Source organism: Ovis canadensis, chromosome 7 (genome assembly GCF_042477335.2).
Source record: "Ovis canadensis isolate MfBH-ARS-UI-01 breed Bighorn chromosome 7, ARS-UI_OviCan_v2, whole genome shotgun sequence".
In the NCBI taxonomy this organism is placed as follows: Eukaryota; Metazoa; Chordata; class Mammalia; order Artiodactyla; family Bovidae; genus Ovis; species Ovis canadensis.
The window spans coordinates 64913200-64937430 of NC_091251.1; the positions used below are offsets into that span (position 1 = coordinate 64913200).

Here is a 24231-nt window from a genome sequence, read left to right on the forward strand (position 1 = left end):
TTTTTGTCAAAAACTTTTAAGTTTAAGCTTTAAGTAAAACCCCTTTTGATCTTCTGTACCACATAATCTAGTAAAATCTAGTTAAGACATGTATGGGAATTTACTGACAAAAAGGTCAAAGTAAAGCTGAGGAAGGACATCTGTGCAAAACTATTTGTTTTCTCTTTAAAACTAGAAAATGCAATTGAACTTAGTAAAATTTTTGATTAAAAAAATTTTAATATTCATTGTAATATAAATTTAAATAAAGGGAACAGTGGTCTTTGTGTTCATATTTACTGTGTATAAGAGAAGTCACATTTAATTTCTGTAGAAGTCATGCACTGTGAGTCTCTTTTCTTGCTTTAATTTTGAACTGATTGTGACATCTGTATACCAAGAATAACTAAATAGTTCTTCTCTTATTTGGTTGCCCTAGTAACCTGCTTTTCAATTTGTTGAATGCTTTCTGGTGTCTTTATCTTTAAAACACTATAACAGTTTACATCTTCTGTCTGCAGTGGGTATTGCTGCAAGTGCAGAAAGAGTTTTATCCAACTACATTCTTAGATTATTTTTGAACATCAATAAATTTAAACCCACAGGCTTATTATCTAGTTGGAAAAATATAATAAAACCTATCATTGTAGAGAAACTCTCCTATAAAATATTACCTGAGTAAATTTTCTGTATCTATCTTTTATAAGAAGTCATAGAGTGTTCATACCCCCTTAACTATGGAGGCACAAGTCACATTAGTGGTCTGGAAATAAGCATCGGGGGCTTACTGACCAGTCAGGGAAGGACACTTTCCAAATCCATGAGAGCTGTGTAGAGAAGAACAACTAAAAAGATTAAGAGAGGCATAGGGGAGTGCCTCTTGAAGACAGGAGGAAAGATTAGGACCCTTATGTTTTATTATATGTGTCTTTTTGGATGAAAAATTATCCAAAAAACCAATATAGAAAACTATGACAAGCAAGGATTTCCTAAGTAAACAGGATGCTGTTATAGAATTGGTGGGGGCAATAGACAGAGTTAGGTCTTAAGCTAGAATCTTAAGAAAGACAGGTTTAAAAAAAAAATTGAATGGGGGGACTTCTCTGGTGGTCCAGTGGTTCAGACTCCGTGCTCCTAATGTAGAGGGCATGGGTTTGATCCCTGGTCAGGGAACTAAGATCCCACATGCTGTGGTTGTGGCAAAAATATATTTTAAAAAAATTTTTTAATTAAATATTACTACTCTGGGCAGCAACCCTTAACTTAGACAACTCATTTTTCTAAGAGGTGGTATGAGATACAGTATGAAAGTAGATTAGATAAATTAATGTATGACAGATTCAAACAGCTGTCAAAGACATTAGGTTTCAGATAGTTATTGGACCTTGCTCTCTACTTTTTTGTTATCTTATACAACAAGGCTAGATTATTATCCCTAAAGCACATCTGTGAGGATGCCTTTCCCTATCCTCCAAATTCTATGCAAAATAAAATCTAAAAGTTCTACTTCACTTAGACCTCATCAGCTAGACCATTCCCACCTCCTTTATATACCCTGTAATTCAGCCAATCTCAGCTACTTCCATTTCCTTAACTGTACCCCCAGTTTCCCATCTATTTCCTTATTTTTTCCCTCTTCTCTACTCTTATGCCTTTCCCTGACTGCCGTAGGCCAAAATCCTCCCCAGTCTTCTAGCCCAACTCACATACCAGCTTCTCTTTCAAGATCTCTCTGATCTTTCACTTAAACTTCCATAGTTCCTTATTTATCTCATAACAATTATTTATTTATGGATGTTTCTTTTTCTCCACCATCTAGTCCTTTTGCTTCTGCATTGAAGCTTGTCTTGAATCTCTCCTAGTAAGCTAGTAGATGTTCAATGAACTCTTATTGAATGAATGGTTTTCTTCCTAGTGTTAAAGTTGTATGAATTATTATTTTCTTTCTACAGTCACAAATCAAGAGTTAAAGGTTATCTGAGATTAAAAATGACTTACTTACCTAAAACCAGTGGCTCAGAAGAAGAACAGGCTGAGGAATTAGAGGTGAGATTTTATAAATATTTGGTTAAACTAAGAAGAAAAATATCCAATTTCTTATTTTACTATACTCTAAAGAAAAAATAACTACTTAATAAAGTTAACTGTGTGCGATAAAAATTACTTCCCTAGACATTTGTTTATTTTACCCAATAATTTGTTAAACATTTCTTTCCTCTAAGGATATTTCTGTGAAATGAATGGCCATTACTGATGGCATTCTTAAAGCTTAAGGAATAGAGATTACAATGTTTATAAATGAAAGCATTTGTTGTAATTAAGTCATTAACTGTTTCTAGTTTTTCAGAGTTTTCTAAAACCATGTCATGTGCCCCCTCTATTAAAGTAAGAACACAATTTATTGTTTGAAAGTTACATATATGGAAAATTTGAAGATGCTAATTAGGAACTCCTTTATGAAATGTAATTCCTGTTACTTTTCCTGTCACAGTTGGGGTGGGTGTGGGAGGGCTCATAGAAAACGAGACTAAGAGAGAGAGAGAGAGAGAAAATTCAAGTGATCTAATAAAAAGCCACATTTATTGGGGGCCAAAAGAAGTTAACCATCTTCATGGGTGACAGGATAAGAGGAAGTCCAGTCAAGGATTTGGGCAGAGCCACCTGCATTTGGGGTAAGTGAAGAAGAGGCAGAGAACATGTATTTGGAATAGAACTGGACAGGGACTTGGAGCCTGCAGTCCTAGTCGCAAGCTCTGCCACTTGTGAGCTGAGTGACCATGTGAGTCTCAACCCTCTCTGGACTTCAGGTTCTTTCTTTGCGGAATGACAGGATGGACTGCTACCCTCTAGGCTTTCTTCTGGCACAAAAAATTTGTGATCTGAAAAGGGAACAAAAACATTTGCCTCCTGAGGTTCCCACTTAACAAACGTTGCCATCAGAAGGTAGCAGCTTATTCTAACTACACTGACTGAAAGCACCCTTTGTTGTGGCATGAGTTTGCTTTGGAGGGGTTGTGTGTGTGCTTCTTCCTCAGTAGTCATGCTTTTTTGATTAAGGGTCTGCTAAAGTTTCCAGGAGGACTGTCAGGATGAGGGACCCTTCCCCAGGGCTGGGCTCTGCATCACACACCCAAACATCTTGAGAAAGTTTGATAACAAGCAGTGCTTTTGTGACAAAGATTTCTGGGAATACTTATATATGCACTAATGAGATTTTACTTTGTAGGGGAATCTGTAACAACAGAAAGAAAGAACTTTTTTCTTTAAATAGGTAGCCTTATTACTCTGGTGACCAAGGAAACTTAACATCCTCTCTCGTGTTTAATGCCCTTATTTGATACCTTTTTTTTTCTTTGTAGTTTTTCTGTGATGTGTCATATAATAATCTTTTTTTTTCCTTAATTTAGGAATTTATTGAGTAGAATTTTCTCTCTAACTGGCATTTTAGTGCACAGGGAAACCTGAATAATGGAATTCTGTTTGAAATGAAGGATGTCTGCTATAAAGAAAGAAAATTCTTTATTTAGTAACTTAAAAAAAATTTAACAGCATTTCATTATTTGGTAACCTGCTCCAAGTTTTGCCCACATGCGTGTATCACAGGTACCTTATTCACAGTTCAGTTTCTGTGGGTAGAGCTGCTTCACTTCATTTTGTGGTCTCATGTCTCAAGGTTGAATTCCCTCAGAATCCACCTTATAATTTCAGTAGATGTAAGCATGTAGGAGTTTATTTATGAAAGGCCCTAGGAATTCAAACACATGAATCTGTGCTTATTTATCTTCTGTGTAGCTAATGACCAGAGAAGTCTTGTCTTTGACATCTGGTTTGTGACTGAATATATAAAATCCTACCATTTAAAGAAAACAGTTGTAATTTTCAAAAGAGGCTCACTCTTAGGCAGTATATACCCTAGTAGGATAAAGTTTGGTAAAGTGTGACTGTAGTACATAATTATGTAATTTTTTTTTGTACCCCTGTAACTTTAGGTTTAGCTCTATGTATTTTATGTGGTTACTACTACTATGTTTGCTGTACCTCTGAATGCTTTCTTTTTGACCACCTTTGACTGTTAAATTGTGGGCAGTTGCACGTTAGCTTTGAGATTAGTAATTAAGTAACATACATTGATCCTTAGAAAATTATTTTGTGAAGAATATTAGCTGATACATGTTTAATAGGGAGGCATTCTATACTGAAAATGAAAACCCATTCTTTCTAAATAATGTTCATATTTAGAAATGGGTAAACAAATGGCTAACTATACTTCTCCCCTGAACTGAAACAGGTTTTTAAAAAATAGGCCCTTAATTAAATTAGTTTTTTTCCCCTCCAGAAGTTTACTTGAGGAACATAAATTCAATAAAAAGAACTTTAATAGAGAAATCTTTTAAGAATATTCTAAAGAAATATTTTTGGTACCATTTTCCAAGCTCTGAATATTTTTATAATCCTCTACAGCAGTAGTGAGGACCTTTTTATTAATCTGCAGAAAAATAATCAGTGACCATATTTTTAAAAATTGGTCCTTTTTTCCCAAGAGAGTGAAATGTGAAAATGCAACTCACATGCTTTTAAAATTGAGACCAGAGAAATAAAATGTGATTTGATATGTACAGACTGATTTTTAGATGCATAGATCTTCTGTCATAATCATTTAAAGGAAAGGAAGTGAGAGAGAGAAGGAAGGTAAACATCAATGGAGAGAAAAAGTAGAGGGAGGGGAGAGAGAATGGAGTTCCTGGCAATAAAAAGAAATAAAATTAGCAAGATGTCAGTTCCTATAGAAGAGATAAAAAGGAAAAAAAATAAAGAAGGAGAAAGAGAAGGAATCTGTTTTGCTTCCCATCCATATCTCTTCTCCTGGAATAATTTTGTCTGTGTTCCTCTCTCCTGTGCCTCACCTTCCATTCCACCTCAGTCTATAACCCTCTCCTTGGAACTAGCCAAAGATCAACCCTACTGCAGCCTCATCCTGTTCTGTCTGCTGCCAGAAAACGATCGTTTTCTTCCCGAGGTCTCCCTGACCCTTCCTGTTCAGACCCCACTTTCCAAAAGAGAATTCTCTTATATCTTCTAAACCATCAACTGGCTGGCACAGGAGTCCTCCAGTGCTAGATCCCCAATGTCTAGGTAGAAGAAAAAGACTCTCTCTATATTAAGGAAATTATTTTTTACCTATTATTATGGTATGAAATGTACCAAATATGTTCCCCAGTTTGTCTCTCTTTAGTTTTATTTAGTAGTTTTTGCCATGTACAAATTTGGGGGATTATAATCAAATCACTCAGCCTCTTTTAGGCCATCTGGGTTTGATGTCATACTTAATGCTTTTCTTTACTCTTAGAATATACTTTTTTAATATCCTAGATTTGTTCTAATACGTTCTGGTTTTACTTTGTAACATTTTAAATATTGCTCAATCTGGAACATTCTGGTTATAAGGTATGAGGTAGCAGTGCAAATAATTTTTCCTTTTTTTTTTCCTAAGTAATTTGCTTATCTTCTTACAGATTTGAAATGCCTGTATCATATACTGAATTCTATAAATTGGATTCTCTTTCTTAGCCTTCCAATTCTATTAATTAATTGTGGTTTATGGTATGTTTTATCTGATAAAGTTTATCTTCACTCTTCTTTTTTGGAATTGTGCTGATTATTTTTGCTTGTTTTTGTTTCTATTTAAACTTGAAAATGGCTTTGTCATGTTATTTTTAAAAATCCATGGTGTAGTCTTATTTAAATCTTGACAACTTTATAAATTAACTTGAGGAGAATTGATGTCTTTGTGAGACTAAATCTCCCTAGCCAAGATCACATTGTCTTTTCATTCACTCAGGTCTTCTCTTGTGTACCTTTTAGGAGAATTTTAAAGTTTTCATTGCTAGTTTATTTATACTTCCTAACCATATCGGTGTTTAGCAGACCTTTTACTGACTGCCTTCTCTGTTTTGAGGTTTCTTGTATAAAATCATGTCATTAACCCTTACTGCTTTTTTCAAATAGTTCCTTACTCTAACTACCCTAGCTAAGGTTTTTTGTATGTTTGCCACTTGCTAGTCTCAGAGGAAATTTCCAGTGCCTTCCTAGCATATAAACAAAACAAAACTTTCTTTCTTTGGCTGTTTTATGACTTGACCAAAATGCCATTCCATGGTCCAGAGGAGAAAGAGAAAAGTCAGACCAGAGAATCATAATGTCTTTTCAATCACCATTTCTAAATCATTTGCCCTTCCCTATCACGCCTCTGCATGTTTGACCTTCATACAGCAATTTTTTTCAGGTTTCAGAGAGTTATTTACTTCCACCATTAACAAGGAGCTTTCTCTCTTAGAGAGACAATGCTCAATAAGACACGATCCCTGTTTATAATTTAGAGAATAGTGTAAGGTTGAACTATGCTTCTCCATTTCTTAGTGTCTTCCAATGCTGTTTATTTTAAAGTTTTCCAAGTCCTTTTTCTCCTATTAGACATGTTTTAAATTTTTTCAAGCAAAATCTAAGTGTTATCATTTTGGAAAAAAAAAAAAAAACTTCATTATCATCAGATATTCCTGGTAGGTGTTAAGAGTTAACAGTGTGCTCATTCTGTCTGCATAGTTTCTGAAACTGGGTATGCTCAATTTCTTAAAATTTCCTCTAGCATAATTTATGGGCTTTCCAGGTGGTGCTAGTGGCATTAATTTATAAGGTTAAAAAAATTAAGCATAAACTTAATTGTCACCATTCTGTTTTTCAGCCTGGCTGGGTAGTTTTGGACCAACCAGATGCTGCTTGCCATTTGCAGCAGCAACAGGAACCTTCTCCTCTACCTCCAGGGTGGGAAGAGAGACAGGATATCCTTGGAAGGACCTACTATGTAAACCATGAATCTAGAAGAACACAGTGGAAAAGACCAACCCTTCAGTACGTGCTGGTGACTTTTGTGTTTGTAATCTGAATACATTTTGACCACTGATTTCCATTTTGAAGTCATGACTCAAATGGATTCATAATAGTATGGGAATCCAAAGACTGTAAGAATACTAGGATTTTTTTTATGGTGCAGGGCATAAAAAGTGCTATCTTAGGGGTTTGTTTCTTAAAATGATTTGATAGTATTAAAAAGTATTTGAATTACAAATATCACCCTTCTGATTGCTTCTTTAATTTTAATGAATTGTCAGTTATTTCTGTTTTAAATCATTATATAGCCACAAAAAGAACATTTTTCATTCTAGACTGATTTAGAAAATCTTGGAGATTTTTTAGTTACTAAAATATAATGAGAAGTTGATTTCTACAGCACAGTGTTTTTAAAATAGAAATTATTTATAAAATATAAAGGACTCAATAATAAGTTCTTTTGTTAAACACCCATTTGCCAGTCTGGTCAATGTGTACATAATTTCTGATGTATCCAAATCAAGGACAGAATGGCCTTTCAGGTATTCTGATTTATGTCTCCTCAGTGATATTTTTGTTTTATTATCATCAGACTGGTATTTATAAATGGGGCTTTCCATGTGGCATTAGTGGTAAAGAATCTGCCTGCCAGTGAAGGAAATGCAAGAGATGTGGGTTCAGTCCCTGGGTCCGGAAGATCCCCTGAACTAGGAAATGGCAACCTGCTCCATTATTTTTGCTATGGAAAATACCATGGACAGAGGACCCTGGTGGGCTATGGTCCACGGGGTCACAAGGAGTTAGACACACTGAGCAGCTGAACACACACACATGGTTCAAGCACTGTTGTTGTTTTTTTTCCTTAATTTTGGCTGCATTGGGTCTTCACTGCTGCACACACACGCTTCTTTTTTTCCAGCGTGAGGGCTATAGAACACATGGGCTCAGTAGTTGTGACGCTTAGCCTTCTCTAGTTGCAGCATGTGGCCTCTCTATTTGTGACACACCAGCTTAGTTGCCCACGGCTTGTGGAATCTTAGTTCCCTGACCAAGGATTGAACCTATGTTCCCTGCAATTGGAAGGTGAATTCTTAACCACTGGACAACCAGGGAAATCCCCAAGCACTTTTGTAGATGTTTTCTGTTCTCAAATACTTCCAAAGCAAGTTGATGATCCAGCTGCTTTGTGTCACAGAGGCATTGATCTCTGTAGAATAGCATACAGATTACAAGACTGAATGCATGATAAAATTCTGAAACATCTTGTTGTATATCTCTGTATTGTGGCAAGCCTAACTTGAGCAGAATCACATTCCTTTCACTGTGGTTGAAGTTGCTTTCAGCCAGTAAAAATCATTTATTTAGGGGGAAAAATGTATGAGGCATTCCCTTAGGACCACTATGTTTTCTCCAGCAACTGTACAGCAAGAATTGGTCTTCTGAATATCCTGGGCTTATATGGTATTAGGTAAATTAACAGTAATCTTGTTATTAAATACTTATACAGAATTCTTGATCTTATGGTCTGGCTGTATTAAACATGACTAGCTAGAGTAGTATAACTAGTGAATGACTGCGGAAAGGATATGCGGTCTGATTTACCATGCCTTTCCTAAATTCAGACACTCCTTTACTACTGTCCTTTCTCAGGACAGGCCCATTACTGTATATGATCAAAAACAGATACCATTTAATCTATAATAAGTTTTTAATTATAGTATCCTTATACTATCTTTCCTTCTGCCTTCTGCATTCATTCATGGGAAACTACAGGGAAGACCCTTGGCTTAAGATCAGTTCTGGAAAATGTTACTTTCTAATTCATGAAGATGTATATGCAACTCTTAAAAAGCTTCTGTTTTATGAACTTTCTAGAGCTACTTCAGATTTTACTCTTGTAATAACATGGTGAAATAATAATGGAATAAAATTACTTATGCAACACTCAGGTGTTCATTCATTCAGCAGATATTTTTGAGTGCCCATACACATGAGACATTTTCCTAGGTACAGTGATGAATGAAAATATTGTGCATATTACACATTTTCACAAAAACTTTTAACTCCATAAGGTACTCTGAAGGTACTGTTGTGCCTACAGCTTAACTTGAGCGTGTTGAACTAGCCTTTGGGCCCAAACTATAAATTCTGATCTAATATGGATACTTTCTAAATGAACCTAGAATTTTTAGCTATCATTTTAACTCTCTTCAGGCACGGGTGATGGCTTTTACATTTCTAATGCAGGGACAACCTAACAGATGCTGAGAATGGTAACATTCAACTGCAAGCCCAGCGTGCATTTACCACCAGGAGGCAGATATCTGAGGAAACAGAAAGTGTTGACAACCGCGAATCTTCTGAGGTAGAAATCATTTTCTTGTTCTTGTTGGTAGACATATGTTATAGCAATTGATTCAAGTATGTAGCTTAAGCTTCTGTTCATTTTAGAACTGGGAAATTATAAGAGAAGATGAAGCCACCATGTATGGCCATCAAGCCTTCCCTTCATCTCCACCATCAAATAACTTGGATGTCCAGACTCATCTTGCAGAAGAATTGAATGCCAGACTCACTGTTGGTGGAAATTCAGCCACTGGCCAGCCAGTAGCCAACTCAGTAAGATGCTTCTTAGATTTTGGTGGTGCTTCAGGATTTTATATTTTTATATATAAGTATTATATATGTATTTTATATATAAATATATGTGGACTTTCCTGGTGGCTCAGTGGTCAGGAATCCGCCTGCCAATGCAGGAAGTGTGGATTTGACCCCTGGGTCAGGAAGATCCCCTGGAGAAGGAAATGGCAACCTGGGAATATTCTTGCCTGGGAAATCCTATGGACAGAGGAGCCTGGTGGGCTACAGTTCATGGGGTTGCAAGAACCAGACATGACATAGCAACTGAGTACGCACACACACACACACACACACAAACATACATTATTCCATTCAATATCTAACCTTTACATAAAAGGTTGTCTTTTTTCTCCATTTTTGTTGGGATATAATTGACATAATACATTGTGTTAGTTTAAGGTGTACCACATAATGATTTAATCTATATATTGCAAAATTGTAAGTTTAGTTAATATATAATACCTCGCAGTTTTTTTCTTGTGATGACAAAATATTGTCTTAAACTGCACATAATAATGTGTAAGGGACTTTTGTACTTTACAGTATGGCCATTTTCAAATTTCCTCACTAACAGTATGGAGCAGAGTTGTGGAAAATCCAAATGGTCATTGGAGTCTAAATATTCATTACATAAATCAATGCCCTCAGCCACAGACTATCAGGAACACACTTGTAATTGAACAAGTTGAGTTTATTATTCATTTCAGCAAGGGGAATACAAACCATGAACATCTTGGTAATAGTATGTTATGAAAGACTTAAAGGATTTCAACTTGTGTTAGGTGATTTTCAGGAGGGTTTAAGGAAGCAGGACCTCATATTGGATGCTATCAGGAAGCAGGGATAATTCTGTGATGTGGTGTCTTAAATGATTAGCAAAAGCAGCAGTCACTTGTATCTGCCAGGATAGGGAGATATTTGGTATCGTGGCTTGGACAGTGTTCATGTTTTGCTGTGTTTAGGCATGATTACAAAGTAGTCTTGGTTTTGTCTTGAATTGTGCTGATGAGTGCCAGGCCAAGTCCTGGGTGCTGGGGTTACTCTTCTCCTTTTCAGGGATACCACACATGTCACTAACACATATGTGAAAAAGAGCTGATATACTTTGACTAAACAAGGAGATAGATGACCTTCTCACTCCAGAAGCCACTATAAACTTGCTATCTCTGGGGTCCAAAAGCCAGTATTCCAACATACACTCTCCTGATGGGACCCTTGAGGCTAACTCTCCTGTCTGTATCAAAGGAGACATTTCGATGGAAGACAAGAGGTGTCCAAGGATATTGTGGTCATTTCCTTTTGGAATTCTGCACTTTCCTTCCATTAGTAAATATGGAGGGCTGACTACTTACTGGTTATACACTGATTAAAATATCTCTAGAATACAGTTCACCTGTCTGTTTAAGTATTGCCCATGGCTGCTTTCACAGTAAATTAACAGAGACAAGAAAGTCAACAAAAACTACTTACTATCTGGACCTTAACAGAAAAATTTGCTGACTTCTGTTTTAGCACCTTTCTCATGATGCTTCATAGACAGTTTTATGTAAATGTCTGTGTGAATATCCAAGAGCAGATAGGCCTGCCTGCTCCCTTCCCCTCCTTTCTTCCATCCATCTATCTTCCATTCATGTCATTTCGTGTTTTTGTTTGAGGAGTGGGAAAGATCAGTCAAAGACTTAAAGGATGAGCTATATTGATTTTCTGGTGACATCCTATTCTCTTTCCTCCTGTTATTTTTATTTTTTTAATTACTAAAGTAATAGGTGGCATCTATACAATGGCATACTATGCAGTCACTGAAAAGAATGAAGTGTCTTTGAATACATATGTTTTATGGAACAAAGAAATATTGCTCAGTGGAAAACTGAGGTACTGAGCAGTATGATTGATGTGTTACCATTTATAAAATTATTCACATGACAGAATAAATATGTGTATCATATTTCTTGAAAACTAGGTAACCTTGCTCAGCTCTGAAGAGAGAAACAGGGTGAGCAGAGCATATATCTTTTGTACCTTTCGAATTTCTTACCATATGCATATTAATTCAAAAAAGTTAATTTATTATTTTTAAAGTATTGTATGGTCATGGTTAAAAATGAAACAGTACTGAGGTGTATAAAATAAAAATCAAGTTTTCCGTCTTACCTCTGACATATGCTCCATCAGTTGCCATTAATGGTTTGGCATATATTGTTTTTTAAATTTATTTTATTGAGATATAGTTGATTCACAATGCTGTATTAATTTCTGGTGTACAGCACAGTGATTCAGTTATATGTATACACACATTCTTTTTCATATTCTTTTCCATGGTTTATCACAGGATATTGGATATAGTTACCTGTACTATACAGTAGTACCTTCTTGTTTATCCATTCTACGTTTAATAGTTTGCATCTGCTAATCCCAAACTCCCTGTCCATCCCTCCCCCATTCTCGTCACCCTTGGCAACCACAAGTCTGTTCTCTATGTTTATGACTCTGTTTCTGTTTTGTCGATAAGTTCATTTGTGTTGTATTTTAAATTCCATGTGTAAGCAATATCATACGGTCTTTTTCTCTTTTATAATCTCTAGGTCTGTCCATGTTGCTGCAAATGGCATTATTTCATTCTTTTTTATGGTTGAGTAATATTTCATCATGTGTGTGTACATACACACACACATACACACACACACACGCACCATATCTTTTTTTGTTGTTTTTTATTTATTTCTAATTGAAGGGTAATTGCTTTATAATATTGTGTTGATTTCTGCCATATATCAACATGAATCAGTCATAGGTATACATATGTCCCCTTCCTCTTGAAATTCCCTCCCACCTCCCATTTCATCCCCTCCCCAGTTGTCACAGAATACCAGTTTGATCCCTGAATCATACAGCAAAATCCCACTGGCTGTCTGTTAGATATATGATAGTGTATGTTTCCATGCCACTCTCTCCATTCGTCCCACCCTCTCCTTCCCCTTGCTCCTCATGTCCACAAGTCTGTTCTCTATGTGTGCTTCTCTGTGGTGCCTTGCAAATAGGTTCATCAGTACCATTTTTCTAGATTCCCATGTATACATGTTAATATTCAATATTTGTATTTCTCTTTCTGACTTACTTCACTCTGTATAGTAGGCTCTAGGTTCATCCACCTCGTTAGAACTGTCTCAAATGCATTCCTTTTATGGCTGAATAATACTTCATTACATATATGTACCGCAGCTTCTTTATCCATTCATCTGTCAGACATCTAGGTTGCTTCCACATCCTACCATTGTCAGTGGTGCTGCAATGAGCAGTGGGGTACATGTATCTTTTTCAGTTAATAGTTTTCTCAGGGTATAAGTGGTTTGGCATATATAGTCTTAAACATTTTCTGTGTGCATAAAGATGCATGCACACATATTTATATATCAGTTTTTTAGCCTGAGATCATCTTGCACACACTTTTTGGTAACTTTTTTATGTACTGTATCATAGACAGTGGACCATTTCAGTTAATATAGAGGTGCTCTTTTTATAACCACTACCAACGAAATAATCAGACATCATTCCCTTGTGCAAGTAACTTTAAGCTGTTTCTCCAGTTTTCTTTGATGGACTTCAGATTGTTTACAGTTCTTTGTTCTTGTAAACAATCCTACAGTGGCTCCTCTGAATTAAGTCCTACATATATTATAAATGTTAATGTCATTAAGTAACAAAACTAAAATATTTCAGAAAGTGACAACAGCATGCATAAATAAGCACAGGAAAGAAAAAATACTGGATTTCTAGGAAACAAGTAATCTTGAATGTCCAGAGGGTGGCTTGTGAGGTAAGAGGGCTGGAGTCAGCCCTGGAAGCTCACTGGAGCTCTTCTGGAAGCTCACTCACATAGTGTTCTGTACTGTAGATTTTACCCTACTGACAGAAGAAGTCGTTGAAGGGCTCTGAGTGAGAGAATGGTGATGAAATCTGTGCTGCAGAACGCTCTCTGGCTGCAACTCGTGGTATGGAGAGCAGATTTAAGCAAAAAAAAGACTTGCAGCAGTCAAATCTGTTAGGATATTGCCACAGTAATAGTCAAAGTGACAAGTGATGAAAACTTGAAAAAAATTTTTTAAAGTGCAAGGGAAATGCATTTGAGAGCTTGCAAAGAAATAGAATGAGTAGGATCTGGTGACTGACCTGGCCATAAGGGACAGGAGGGGAGAACTCAGGGGACTGACTGCTGTCTGCATCGGGGCGGCAGCTACTGGCCTCTTAGGCTGCCCACTGAAGACAAGGAATACCTGAGAGGGAATGGATTTGAATGGGTGTGGACAGGGAGAAACAGTCCAGTTTTGAACACAATAAAGGGCTCTCTGTTAGACATTCAAGAAAAGGTGTCCAAGAGACGGTCTAGGACTCAGGGGGAGAATTGTGAGCTGGAATTTGGAAGGTGTTTGGTGTTGAGCAAGGCTGAGAGAATCTCCATGTGGGTGGAGTGGGTGTTCATTTTTCTTCCCCATCACACCCACCCCACTACCTTATCTGCCATTCAGAGACAAAGCAGAGACCTAAAGTTATCATTGTTCTTTTTTTATATATAAGAATCATTCCAGCAGAAGAGGCAGCTTGCAAGCCTATACTTTTGAGGAACAGCCTACACTTCCTGTGGTAAGTTTTAGCCCCTCTCCTCAAGTCTCAGTAAAAATATAAGACTTAGCAACGTTTTTTTCTTTTTGGAACACTGAATGTGAATGTTTGCTCCAGCATAGTATCTGGGCTCTGGGGGAAGAGGTTAGGGGAGGGGAATGGGATAGGTAGGCCCTTTAAGGACAAAACACAGAGAACTGTCTCTCTCATAGTGAGAAAGCCAAGTCCCCACGTGCCGGTGGCTGTGGGTGGCATTCAGGCTTGGCAGGTGAAGTGCTGTGCAGGCTGGATGTATTGCATACTGATCAGGACTGTGGTATCCAGGGGCCTCTGCTCTGTGCCCAGCCTATTTGTCTTGCAGCTGTTTCGGCCCCAGACATGAAGCTACATCAACAGCTGGTCATATGGGCGGGTGTGCGCACGTGTCGGCAGGCTCAGCAGCCAGGATGGAGTTGTAAGCCTCAGTCTTGCTTTCCAGGCTGCCAAACCATCCACTGCCTCTTCAGTAGCATCTCTAGCCATGACCTTGACTAGAGCTTAGACTTCATAGCTTCAGGATTTTTAGTCTCCCAGCCTCCATCCTCTTTCTGACTCAACTCTCACCTGGGTTTGAACCCTGGGTTGGGACGATCCCCTGGAGAAGGGAACAGCTACCCACTCCAGTATTCTTGCCTGGAGGATCCCATGGACAGAGGAGCCTGGTGGGCTGCAGTCCATGGGGTCACAAAGAGTTGGATACTACTGAGCGACTTTCACTGCTTTGAGTTTGTCTCTTCCTTATATGGTCCCCACTTATTTTTTAAACCAAATGTAAATGTCCAGGCTCCTGGCCCCTTGAGCTTCCTCTATCCGTTAGCCACCTATGGACTACCCCACCACCACCACCTTCACTCCTGCCTGGGCTCTTTCTTCCGAATTGTGTTCCTATGAATTCTCTCCCCCACTTGGCATGGCCACCTCACTTTTTTCTACCAACAGTTTGTGATTTTGAATGGCAGCCTATATGTTAATTTTGAAAAGTCGGGTTTTTTTTCACTTTTATGGGGGTTCCAGCAAAGGAATTCACAGGCTCAAAAGGCCTTGAATTGGCTGATCCATCTAAAAAGGTGGCCCTGCACCCAGAGAGGAACATGGGCACTGTGCGGAGGAAGGAGGTAGGGGCACCCACCTGTGCGTTTGGCCCAGTCGGTATCAACCTTCAACACGAAGGTGGATGTCACAGGAAGACTGCCCTCCCTAGCCTTCCTCTCACTTAGTGCCCCGTGTCTAGCCATCTCCACTCACCTTGTTGTTCAGTTGCTCAGTCATGTCCAACTCTTTGCAACCCCATGGACTGTAGCATGTCAGACTTCCCTGTCCTTCACCATCTCCCAGAGTTTGCTCAGACTCATGTCTGTTGAGTTGATGATGCCATCCCATAATGCCATGATATGTCATCCTCTGTCCACTCACCTGGAGCCACTTAAACTTAGATCCCTGGGCGTCTCTCCCACCGCATTTTGCATTGTCCTCTATGCAGTGAAACTGGTGAATTTCTGATTCACTGACAGGCACTCATCCAAGAAACACTTTTAAGTGTACCAAATGAGCTACAGAATCTAGAGATGATTTACATTTTATGTACTGGAAAACCTGTTTCCATGCCTTTTCCTTCTTAATACATTGATTAGAGATTTCTTTGCTTTCACAAAGCTTTCTTAAGGTATAATTTACATACCATAACATCCATCCATTTTTAAGTACACAAATGAGTTTTAGTAAATTTATACAGTTGTGCAGACACTACCACGGTCAAGTTTGAGAACACTTCCATCACCACAAAAAGTGTTCTTAATCCTAATACCTACTCTTAGCCCCAGGTGACTACTCGTCTGCTCTCTGTTGCTAGTTTTGCCTTTTCTAGGAATTTCGTTTAAGTGGAATCATCCAGTATGCCATCTTATGCATCTTTCACTTACTACGATGTTTGTGAGATTTATCCCTGTTGCTACATGTTTCAGGAGCTCATGATAGTCCATCATTGTAGATGTGTCTACACCATCCCATTTATCTACTCACTAGCTGTTAGACATTTGTAACGCCGGGCAACTTTGAATTCCATTATTTTATAGACTCAGAGCTCATTACAACTGTCAGCAATGTACATCTACCTCTGTGTATCTACAGAACAGTGTACCTAGTGAACAGACTAGTGGTCATAGTTTTTATATTAACATGTAAGACACATTAGGGAACCAGGCCAAACGTTGAAGAGTCTAATCTAACTCAAAAGACAAAAGGAAGGTCGGACCTGGACTGTTTTCAGTAAACCTGGAAAACTAGACCTCTTTTGTTCATTAGCAATAAACTACAGTAATCAGCACTTCCGCAGCCTTCACAGAAAGAAAGCAGGGGTAACTTTTGACTTGGCACATATGAGTGATAATTTCTATGGTTTGACTACCTGTGTTCAAATCTCAGCTCCATAATAGCAGTGTTATCTGTTAGGAAATTACTTCCATTTTCTAAAACTACAGTTTTCTCGTAAGTAAAATGGGCCAGTAATCTTAATTATCTCATCAAGATTTGTGTGGCGGTGAAATGGCATGGTCTGTGTGAGAGCAGTAAGTGGTTGTTACCACTCGCGTGTTGTTATCACACTCATCATTATTGTCTGCTCTGTTGGTTTTTTTTTAAGTGAAATGCTGTGCACTTTAAAGTATGGTTTAAAACATGATTTGTTTTAAAGAGGGTTATCAGTGAAAAAGGAGATATGGTCCTTTAAAAATGATTCTTTCTGGGAGCTTTCCTGATGGTCCAGTGGCTAAGATTCCATGCTTGCAATGCAGGGGAACTGGGTTCAATCCTGATTAGGCAACTGGAGCCCACATGCTGCAGCTAAAAGATCCTGCATGCAGCAACCAAGATCCCGTGTCCTACAGCTAAGGCCCAACACAGCCAAATAAATAAATATTTTAAAAAATAGTAATGATAAAATACAATAAATAAGAAGGATTCTTTCTTATTAATATTTAATTCTGTTATTCTTCACTGTAGCTTTTGCCTACTTCATCTGGATTACCACCAGGTTGGGAAGAAAAACAAGATGAAAGAGGAAGATCATACTATGTGGATCACAACTGCAGAACTACTACCTGGATAAAGCCCACTGTACAGGTACCCTGCAGTCTGTTCATTATGGTGTTTTCTTAGGTAATTTAAACCATCATATTTCTATGGGCGCTGTTATAATATACCACTTAGTAGTAGATGCTGGATACTTCTAATTATTTTCTGACATTGGTGCTGTCTGTCATTTCCTGCAGATCTCTAATATATGTGAGTCATTACTGGTTATTAGGTAAAATAAGTCCATTTGGGACTAGGAGGACAAAGTAAATGATCTGGTTTACTGGGTAATTTTGTAATTTGAATGGTTAAGATCATTATTTTGCTAAAAATAATCTTGGTGATTAGCATCTATCAAAGAACTTTGTCATAATGACACTGCGTCCTTGGCAACAGTTTGCCTTTTGTATTAATAATATTTCTTTGTAAGTAAGCATTTAGCAAAATGTCACAATTTCTCTTGAGAAATTTTTTAAAACTGAAAAGTACAGAGAATAATATAGTAAGTATCCATTTTCTTAAAACACTTAATTTACCACCATTAACAGCTCACCATATTTGGTTCTAGATTTTTTGTTTTTTAAAATACAATACAGAGGAAAAGATTTTATCTTTTAATCAAGCACTTGACCCTGCTACCCAGAGGGAAGTATCACTGTGAGCTTGTTGGGAATTCTTCCTGCCTATTTTATGTACTTAGTAGAGAGCTAAACAATGCAAAATATTATTTATGTCCATGTGTCAAATTTAACAAAGATATTATGTAATTCTAAATATTTTTTGCTCACTATTGTTTTAAAATCCTATCATGTTGGTTTATATATAGATCTAGTGGGTTTTTTTTTTTTAGCTGCCTTTTATTTTATCACAAGAATATATTACATTTCAGTTATCCATTTCTGTAGTGGCTGTTTGCCATTTATCTTGTCTACCACCATTTGAACCCATTTTTTGTGTGGGAAATTCCCACTCTATGTGAGTCTTTGGGGTGAGCAAAAAACAACCTTCTCTAGTTGTCAGTGCGGCTTCCCTGCAACTAGGGTTAACAGACTGTTAACCGCATCTTACTGCTCAAGAATTAGCTGAGAAATTTTAAATTGTTTTAAAAACAAACTTTGACAAAGCACTTTATTGGAGAAATGAGCCTCCAGTCTTTAGGCCTGTTTATAAGTGTGTGTGCTGTTTGCAGATTCAGTTACCTTTTTAACCACAGCTATTTGTATGTTCTCTGTAAACATTACTACATAATTGAATTAATGTGCTAGGCCACAGTGGAGACCAGTCAGCTGCCGTCAAGCCAGGGTTCTTCTGCAGGCCCTCAGCCACAGGCCCCCGCGAGTGACGCAGCACAACAGGTGACCCAGCCATCTGAAATGGAGCAAGGATTCCTCCCCAAAGGCTGGGAGGTCCGGCACGCACCAAACGGGAGGCCTTTCTTCATTGACCACAACACCAAAACCACCACCTGGGTAACTTCAGTGGTTTCCAGTTTAAATTTGTAATAACAGTAACAATCACTTACGTGTAGTTCTTGATAATCTTTGTAAGTATACGTTAATACGGGCTTCCCTGGTTGTTTGGTTGGTAAAGAACCTGCTTGGAGTGTGGTAGAGACCTGGGTTTGATCTCTGGGTCCAGAAGATCTCCTGGAGAAGGGAATGGCTGGCTACCCAATCCATTCCTAGTCCTTATTTAAAAATATGTTGAATTCTTAAGAGTATTATTTATATTCAGTATATTTATACCTATTTTTAATATCGGGGGGATTGTTAAGGCTATACATTTACTTCCTATTTGCAGTGGGCTTTTGTTTTGTTTTTTGGCCATGCCACATGGCTTGTGGGATCTTAGCTCCCCAAGCAGAGATTGAACCCATTCCACTCTTCAGTGAAGGTATGGAGTCCTAACTACCAAGGAAGTCTTGTGTTTCTTGTGTTTGCAGTTTTTAGCTCCCTAGCCATAAATGCCCAGGAAGATATTTAGTCATAATCATTTCCCTTTATATGAGGCCTCTAGTTCCAAAGTACTTTTGAATCCATACCTCATAATATTCAGAAAGCCTTATGAGCTAGGTAGAATAAGTATTTTTATTTTAAGATAAGGCTTAAAGTTGTTGAGTAGTTGGTTCACCACTAATAGAAAAACTACTGAAAATTATCAGTAAATGCAGAGATTTTGATTAATAAATTATTTAAAAGTTACCAATATGCCTAAATTAAAATTATATAATACATTACTTAATAAAACAATATTGAAATGATAATATTTAAATAAATCCAAATAAATTAAATTTTGTTCTTTCTTTCAATAATTTGAGTTGGCTTTAATAACCTTTTTCAGCTTACCTTCTTATCTCTTAAAATTAATAAATTAATATATAATAAATTAACAGCTTAGCATCTGTCTGGGTACCAAAAAGCATGTTCAAGGCCTCAGAAATAACATGTGCTCCAGCTTTATGTCCACTCTTACACCAGTTTTTATTTAGAGAAGAGCCCTGTGTAGTGACATAATCCTTAAAGAGTGGGCAAAATACTCTAAATGGTTTTTGTGAAAGAGCAAGTAAGTTAATACGGATCCTTCTCAAGATCTAATTGAATTTTTTTTAATTAAAAAAGAAAAAAAATTTTTTTGGCCTGCCGCAAGGTATGTAGAATTTTAGTTTCCCAGTCAGGAATCGAACCCATGCCCCCTGCGGTGGAAGCGTGGAGTCTTAACCACTGGATTGCCAGGGTCCCTTAGAACTGAATATTGTAGCCTATGAAGGAGAGATTTTAGATGAGAACCTATTATTTCATTGAGTAAGCAAATGAAAGTGAATTCATTGATATTAGAAAACATAGTAACAGATTGACTTTCATGATTTTAAAGTTTGTGTGTATATATTATTTTCTTTATTTACTCTACCAAAAAAGGAAGATCCAAGACTGAAAATTCCAGCTCATCTGAGAGGAAAGACATCACTTGATTCTTCCAGTGACCTGGGGCCTTTACCTGTAAGTTTATAGAACTGTTACCCATCTAACTTGACTGTCTCAAACATTTGTATTTCGGAATGAAATAGTTCTTTCACAACTATAATTATTATTGTTGTTGAAGTGTTGATGTCTTCTACCAAGAATGGAATATACAAATTAAATCAACCATATAACCAAAACCATTTTTCTGCCCATACACTGAAAACCTGTTCCTAATATAAATGAAATATGTTCTTCATTATAGCCAGGATGGGAAGAAAGAACTCACACTGATGGAAGAATCTTTTACATAAATCACAGTATGTACAGTGTGATTTTTTTTTTCCCATTACATTATCTTTTGTAATATCGAATTTTTTGCATGAGAATAAAGAACCTCTTTTTTTCCTCTCTTTCTTCAGATAGTAAAAAAACACAATGGGAAGACCCTCGTTTGCAGCATGTAGCAATAACTGGACCAGTAAGTCCCTTTGTATCAGCATCCTCTGATGGGGTTGTCCTCTTACTTGTGTCTTCAAGGACAGATGATGAAGGGTATAGCTCTAAATAAAGGTGTTGAGAGGAAAGCACATTTGCAAATCTCTCCTCTCCCCACCACCCATACACTCGGTCTCAGTTATTTGAAAAGGGCATTTAAAGTAGTTACCTTTACTCTACACAACCACCTTGGGATGCCAGTGAGCAAGAAAGTTAACTCAGTGAAACTAACTCAGTGAGGCTGCTGTGCTCAGACTAGTACTTGAAATAATCTGAAAAAAGAATGCTGGAATCCTCAGCAAATCAGATAGGAACCAAGAGTGTATCTGATGAGAAAGCCGACAGTGCCTTGTCAAATCAGGGTCATATCTTGAACTTTTTGGTTGAAATCATTGTAAATACTGGTATATAAGACATTCATATTTAAAGTACAAGTATTACTATGTATGAATGTTTATACTACTCTTGAATCAGATTAATGATAGGAAAATAATTTTCCTCTTTTATATAGCTTCTTTTTCAGGTTATAATTGTTTTCTAATTCACAAAAATAAGTAAAATTGAAGATACAATTCTTTTAGTTTACTCTTGTGACTCCATGTTTAGTCTTTTAAAGTAATGGATAAAAAAGGCAACTCCTCAGAGTTCAAGGAAAAAGTACATTTTTCAAATTGTTCCTTTAATGGAGAAATCACTTTGAAAGTCTCTTTAGAAATGGAAATTTTCATTTCTAATATTTCTTTACTTGGAAGACATTTCTGCTTCTGGCCTATTGCATTTCAAGAATACTGCATGATGAAAATTACAGCCATAAGAATTGCTGGATACGATTTTATCTTAAACAGAGAAATTAAAATTTTTTAAGTTTTATATTTCTTTTTCTTTGAATTAAACTTTTCTTTCCAAATATTCTCTTTTAATGCCTTTAACTTATGTTCGTAAAATACCCAGAGGGGAGTTTTTTAAATTGTTCCAGAATAAAACAACTTAAACCTTCTTTATTTTTCCAAAATTTTTAACTCAAGGCAGTGCCCTACTCCAGGGATTACAAAAGAAAGTATGAGTTCTTCCGAAGAAAGTTGAAGAAGCAGGTTAGTGATACTTATAATGAGTTCTTAGGAATGTTTGTCATATGGGCTGAAAGCATGGGAAGTACATTTGAAAAAGTAATAGAGAATTTATTATATATGAACAATTTTGCATAGCTTCTTTTAGGGAAAGGATGCTTATTTTTTGAGTAGCTGTAATATATGATTAGAGTCTAGTTATTTTATGTCTGTATTTTTCAATATATCTTGCAATAGAGAAAATAGTTTCAAAAATTTGCTTTTGAAGAGCTCCAACTTGAGTTCCTCCTGGGTTTGTGGGGTTTGGGTTTTGTAGAAACTGAGCAAGAGTAACTCAGGAGATTATCCTGTGGCCTAGATTTGCTTGTATAGGAGGACTCTCTGGATTCTGCTTCTGCTTGGACTCTTGTTTTCCAGTGTTATTCATTCTTTACAACTTCATTATAATATATCTCTGCATAATTTGAATGTACAGCTGTGATTGGAGCAGTCCTCTTGTTGTTTATCTCCTTTTGCTTATCAGATATATTCACAACACTTTTTCCATCACCACAAATTCAGTGTGTTTGGAACTAAATCTGCCCATCTATTTCATTTCTATTAGTTATGACAGTTTTTTAAGTAATTGCTTTTTTAAAATTGAAAGAGCCTTTAAGTTCCATAATGCTTTACAGTTTTCAGAGGTTTCATACACATCACTTCACTTCAGTCGCTCAGTCGTGTCCGACTCTTTGCGACTCCATGTATCGCAGCACGCCAGGCCTCCCTGTCCATCACCAACTCCCGGAGTTCACTCAGATTCACATCCATCGAGTCAGTGATGCCATCCAGCCGCCTCATCCTCTGTCGTCCCCTTCTCCTCCTGCCCCCAATCCCTCCCAGCATCAAAGTGTTTTCCAGTGAGTCAACTCTTCTCATGAGGTGGCCAAAGTACTGGAGTTTCAGCTTTAGCATCATTCCTTCCAAAGAAATCCCAGGGCTGATCTCCTTCAGAATGGACTGGTTGGATCTCCTTGCAGTCTAAGGGACTCTGAAGAGTCTTCTCCAACACCACAGTTCAAAAGCATCAATTCTTCGGCGCTCAGCCTTCTTCACAGTCCAACTCTCACATCCATACATGACTACTGGAAGAACCATAGCCTTGACTAGATGGGCCTTAGTCGGCAAAGTAATGTCTCTGTCTTTGAATACACTATCTAGGTTGGTCATAACTTTTCTTCCAAGGAGTAAGTGTCTTTTAATTTCATGGCTGCAGTCACCATCTGCAGTGATTCTGGAGCCCCCAAAAATAAAGTCTGACACTGTTTCCACTGTTTCCCCATCTATTTCCCATGAAGTGATGGGACCGGATGCCATGATCTTCGTTTTCTGAATGTTGAGCTTTCAGCCAACTTTTTCACTCTCCTCTTTCACTTTCATCAAGAGGCTCTTTAGTTCCTCTTCACTTTCTGCCATAAGTGCGGTGTCATCTGCATATCTGAGGTTATTGATATTTCTCCCGGCAGTCTTGATTCCAGCTTGTGCTTCTTCCAGCCCAGCGTTTCTCATGATGTACTCTGCATATAAGTTAAATAAGTAGGGTGACAATATACACATGGTTTTACATAATTCCATAATAACCCCTTTCTACCCCACCTCTGTATTGCCCCTCCCCCTGCCCATAACCACTAGTTGTTCTCTCTCTCTCTCTCTCTCTCTCTCTCTCTCTCTGGCTGTGCTGGGTCTTTGTTGCGGGGGCTTTGCTCTGGTTGTGGCGAGCAGGGGCTTCTTTCTCTTCATGGCGGTGCTAGGGCTTCTCATTTTGGTGGCCTCTCTTGTGGTGGCACTGGGGCTCTTAGGGCACATGGTCTCAGCAGTGGCGTTTCCTGGGCTCTAGAGCACACGCTCAGTAGTTGCCGCGCACAGGATCAGTTGCCCGTGGCATGTGGGATCTTACAGAACCAGGGATCAAACCCATGTCTCCTTCATTGGCAGGTGGAATCTTTATCACTGAGCCCCCAAGGAAGCCCTGTTCTCTGTATCCGTGAGAGGGATGACCGTTTTTTAACACCTTTCTGATTTGCTCAGGCTTCTCCCCTTGCCTGCAGTTTAGGAGTACTGCCACTAGGTGGCTACGTTGGGTTACACTTCCTTGCCTTCCAAGCTGGAAGCCTGGTTTTCCAAAGATTCAAGATAGTTTCTGCTGCCACAAATTTTTCTCATCCAAAACAGGACAAAAATGAACTACAGTACTTATTTAGTGCAAATATGCCTTAATAAAATCTTAAAATATCTTCAGTGTTTTAAACGCATCTTCAATAATAACCTTGTTTTAAAATTGCTCTGGAAATTTGTTTTCTACTTCTTAACATTCTTTGGCATTCTAAATCTGTTTTGAATTATTTATATGGTAAATATCTTCACTCTTAATGACAAGACACTGGTGGAATAGAAGTGTTAGCTTCTCTGTTTGCCAGTCTGAATACTTATAAACACGTTAC

At 37.6% G+C, this 24231-nt stretch overlaps 1 protein-coding gene across 4 annotated transcripts in view; it reads left to right on the top strand.

The window, feature by feature from the left end:
* Positions 1-24231, top strand: part of NEDD4 (NEDD4 E3 ubiquitin protein ligase) — a 144837-nt gene that overhangs the window by 94359 nt on the left and 26247 nt on the right. For all 4 annotated transcript variants that reach the window (XM_069596443.1, XM_069596442.1, XM_069596445.1 and 1 more), the window contains 11 exons: positions 1932-2025; positions 6719-6885; positions 9112-9229; positions 9316-9483; positions 14077-14142; positions 17158-17277; positions 18495-18698; positions 20145-20225; positions 20452-20506; positions 20609-20667; positions 21710-21775. In XM_069596443.1, coding sequence (XP_069452544.1) covers positions 1932-2025; positions 6719-6885; positions 9112-9229; positions 9316-9483; positions 14077-14142; positions 17158-17277; positions 18495-18698; positions 20145-20225; positions 20452-20506; positions 20609-20667; positions 21710-21775 — 1198 coding nt within the window. The remainder of the gene's footprint in view (positions 1-1931; positions 2026-6718; positions 6886-9111; positions 9230-9315; positions 9484-14076; positions 14143-17157; positions 17278-18494; positions 18699-20144; positions 20226-20451; positions 20507-20608; positions 20668-21709; positions 21776-24231) is intronic.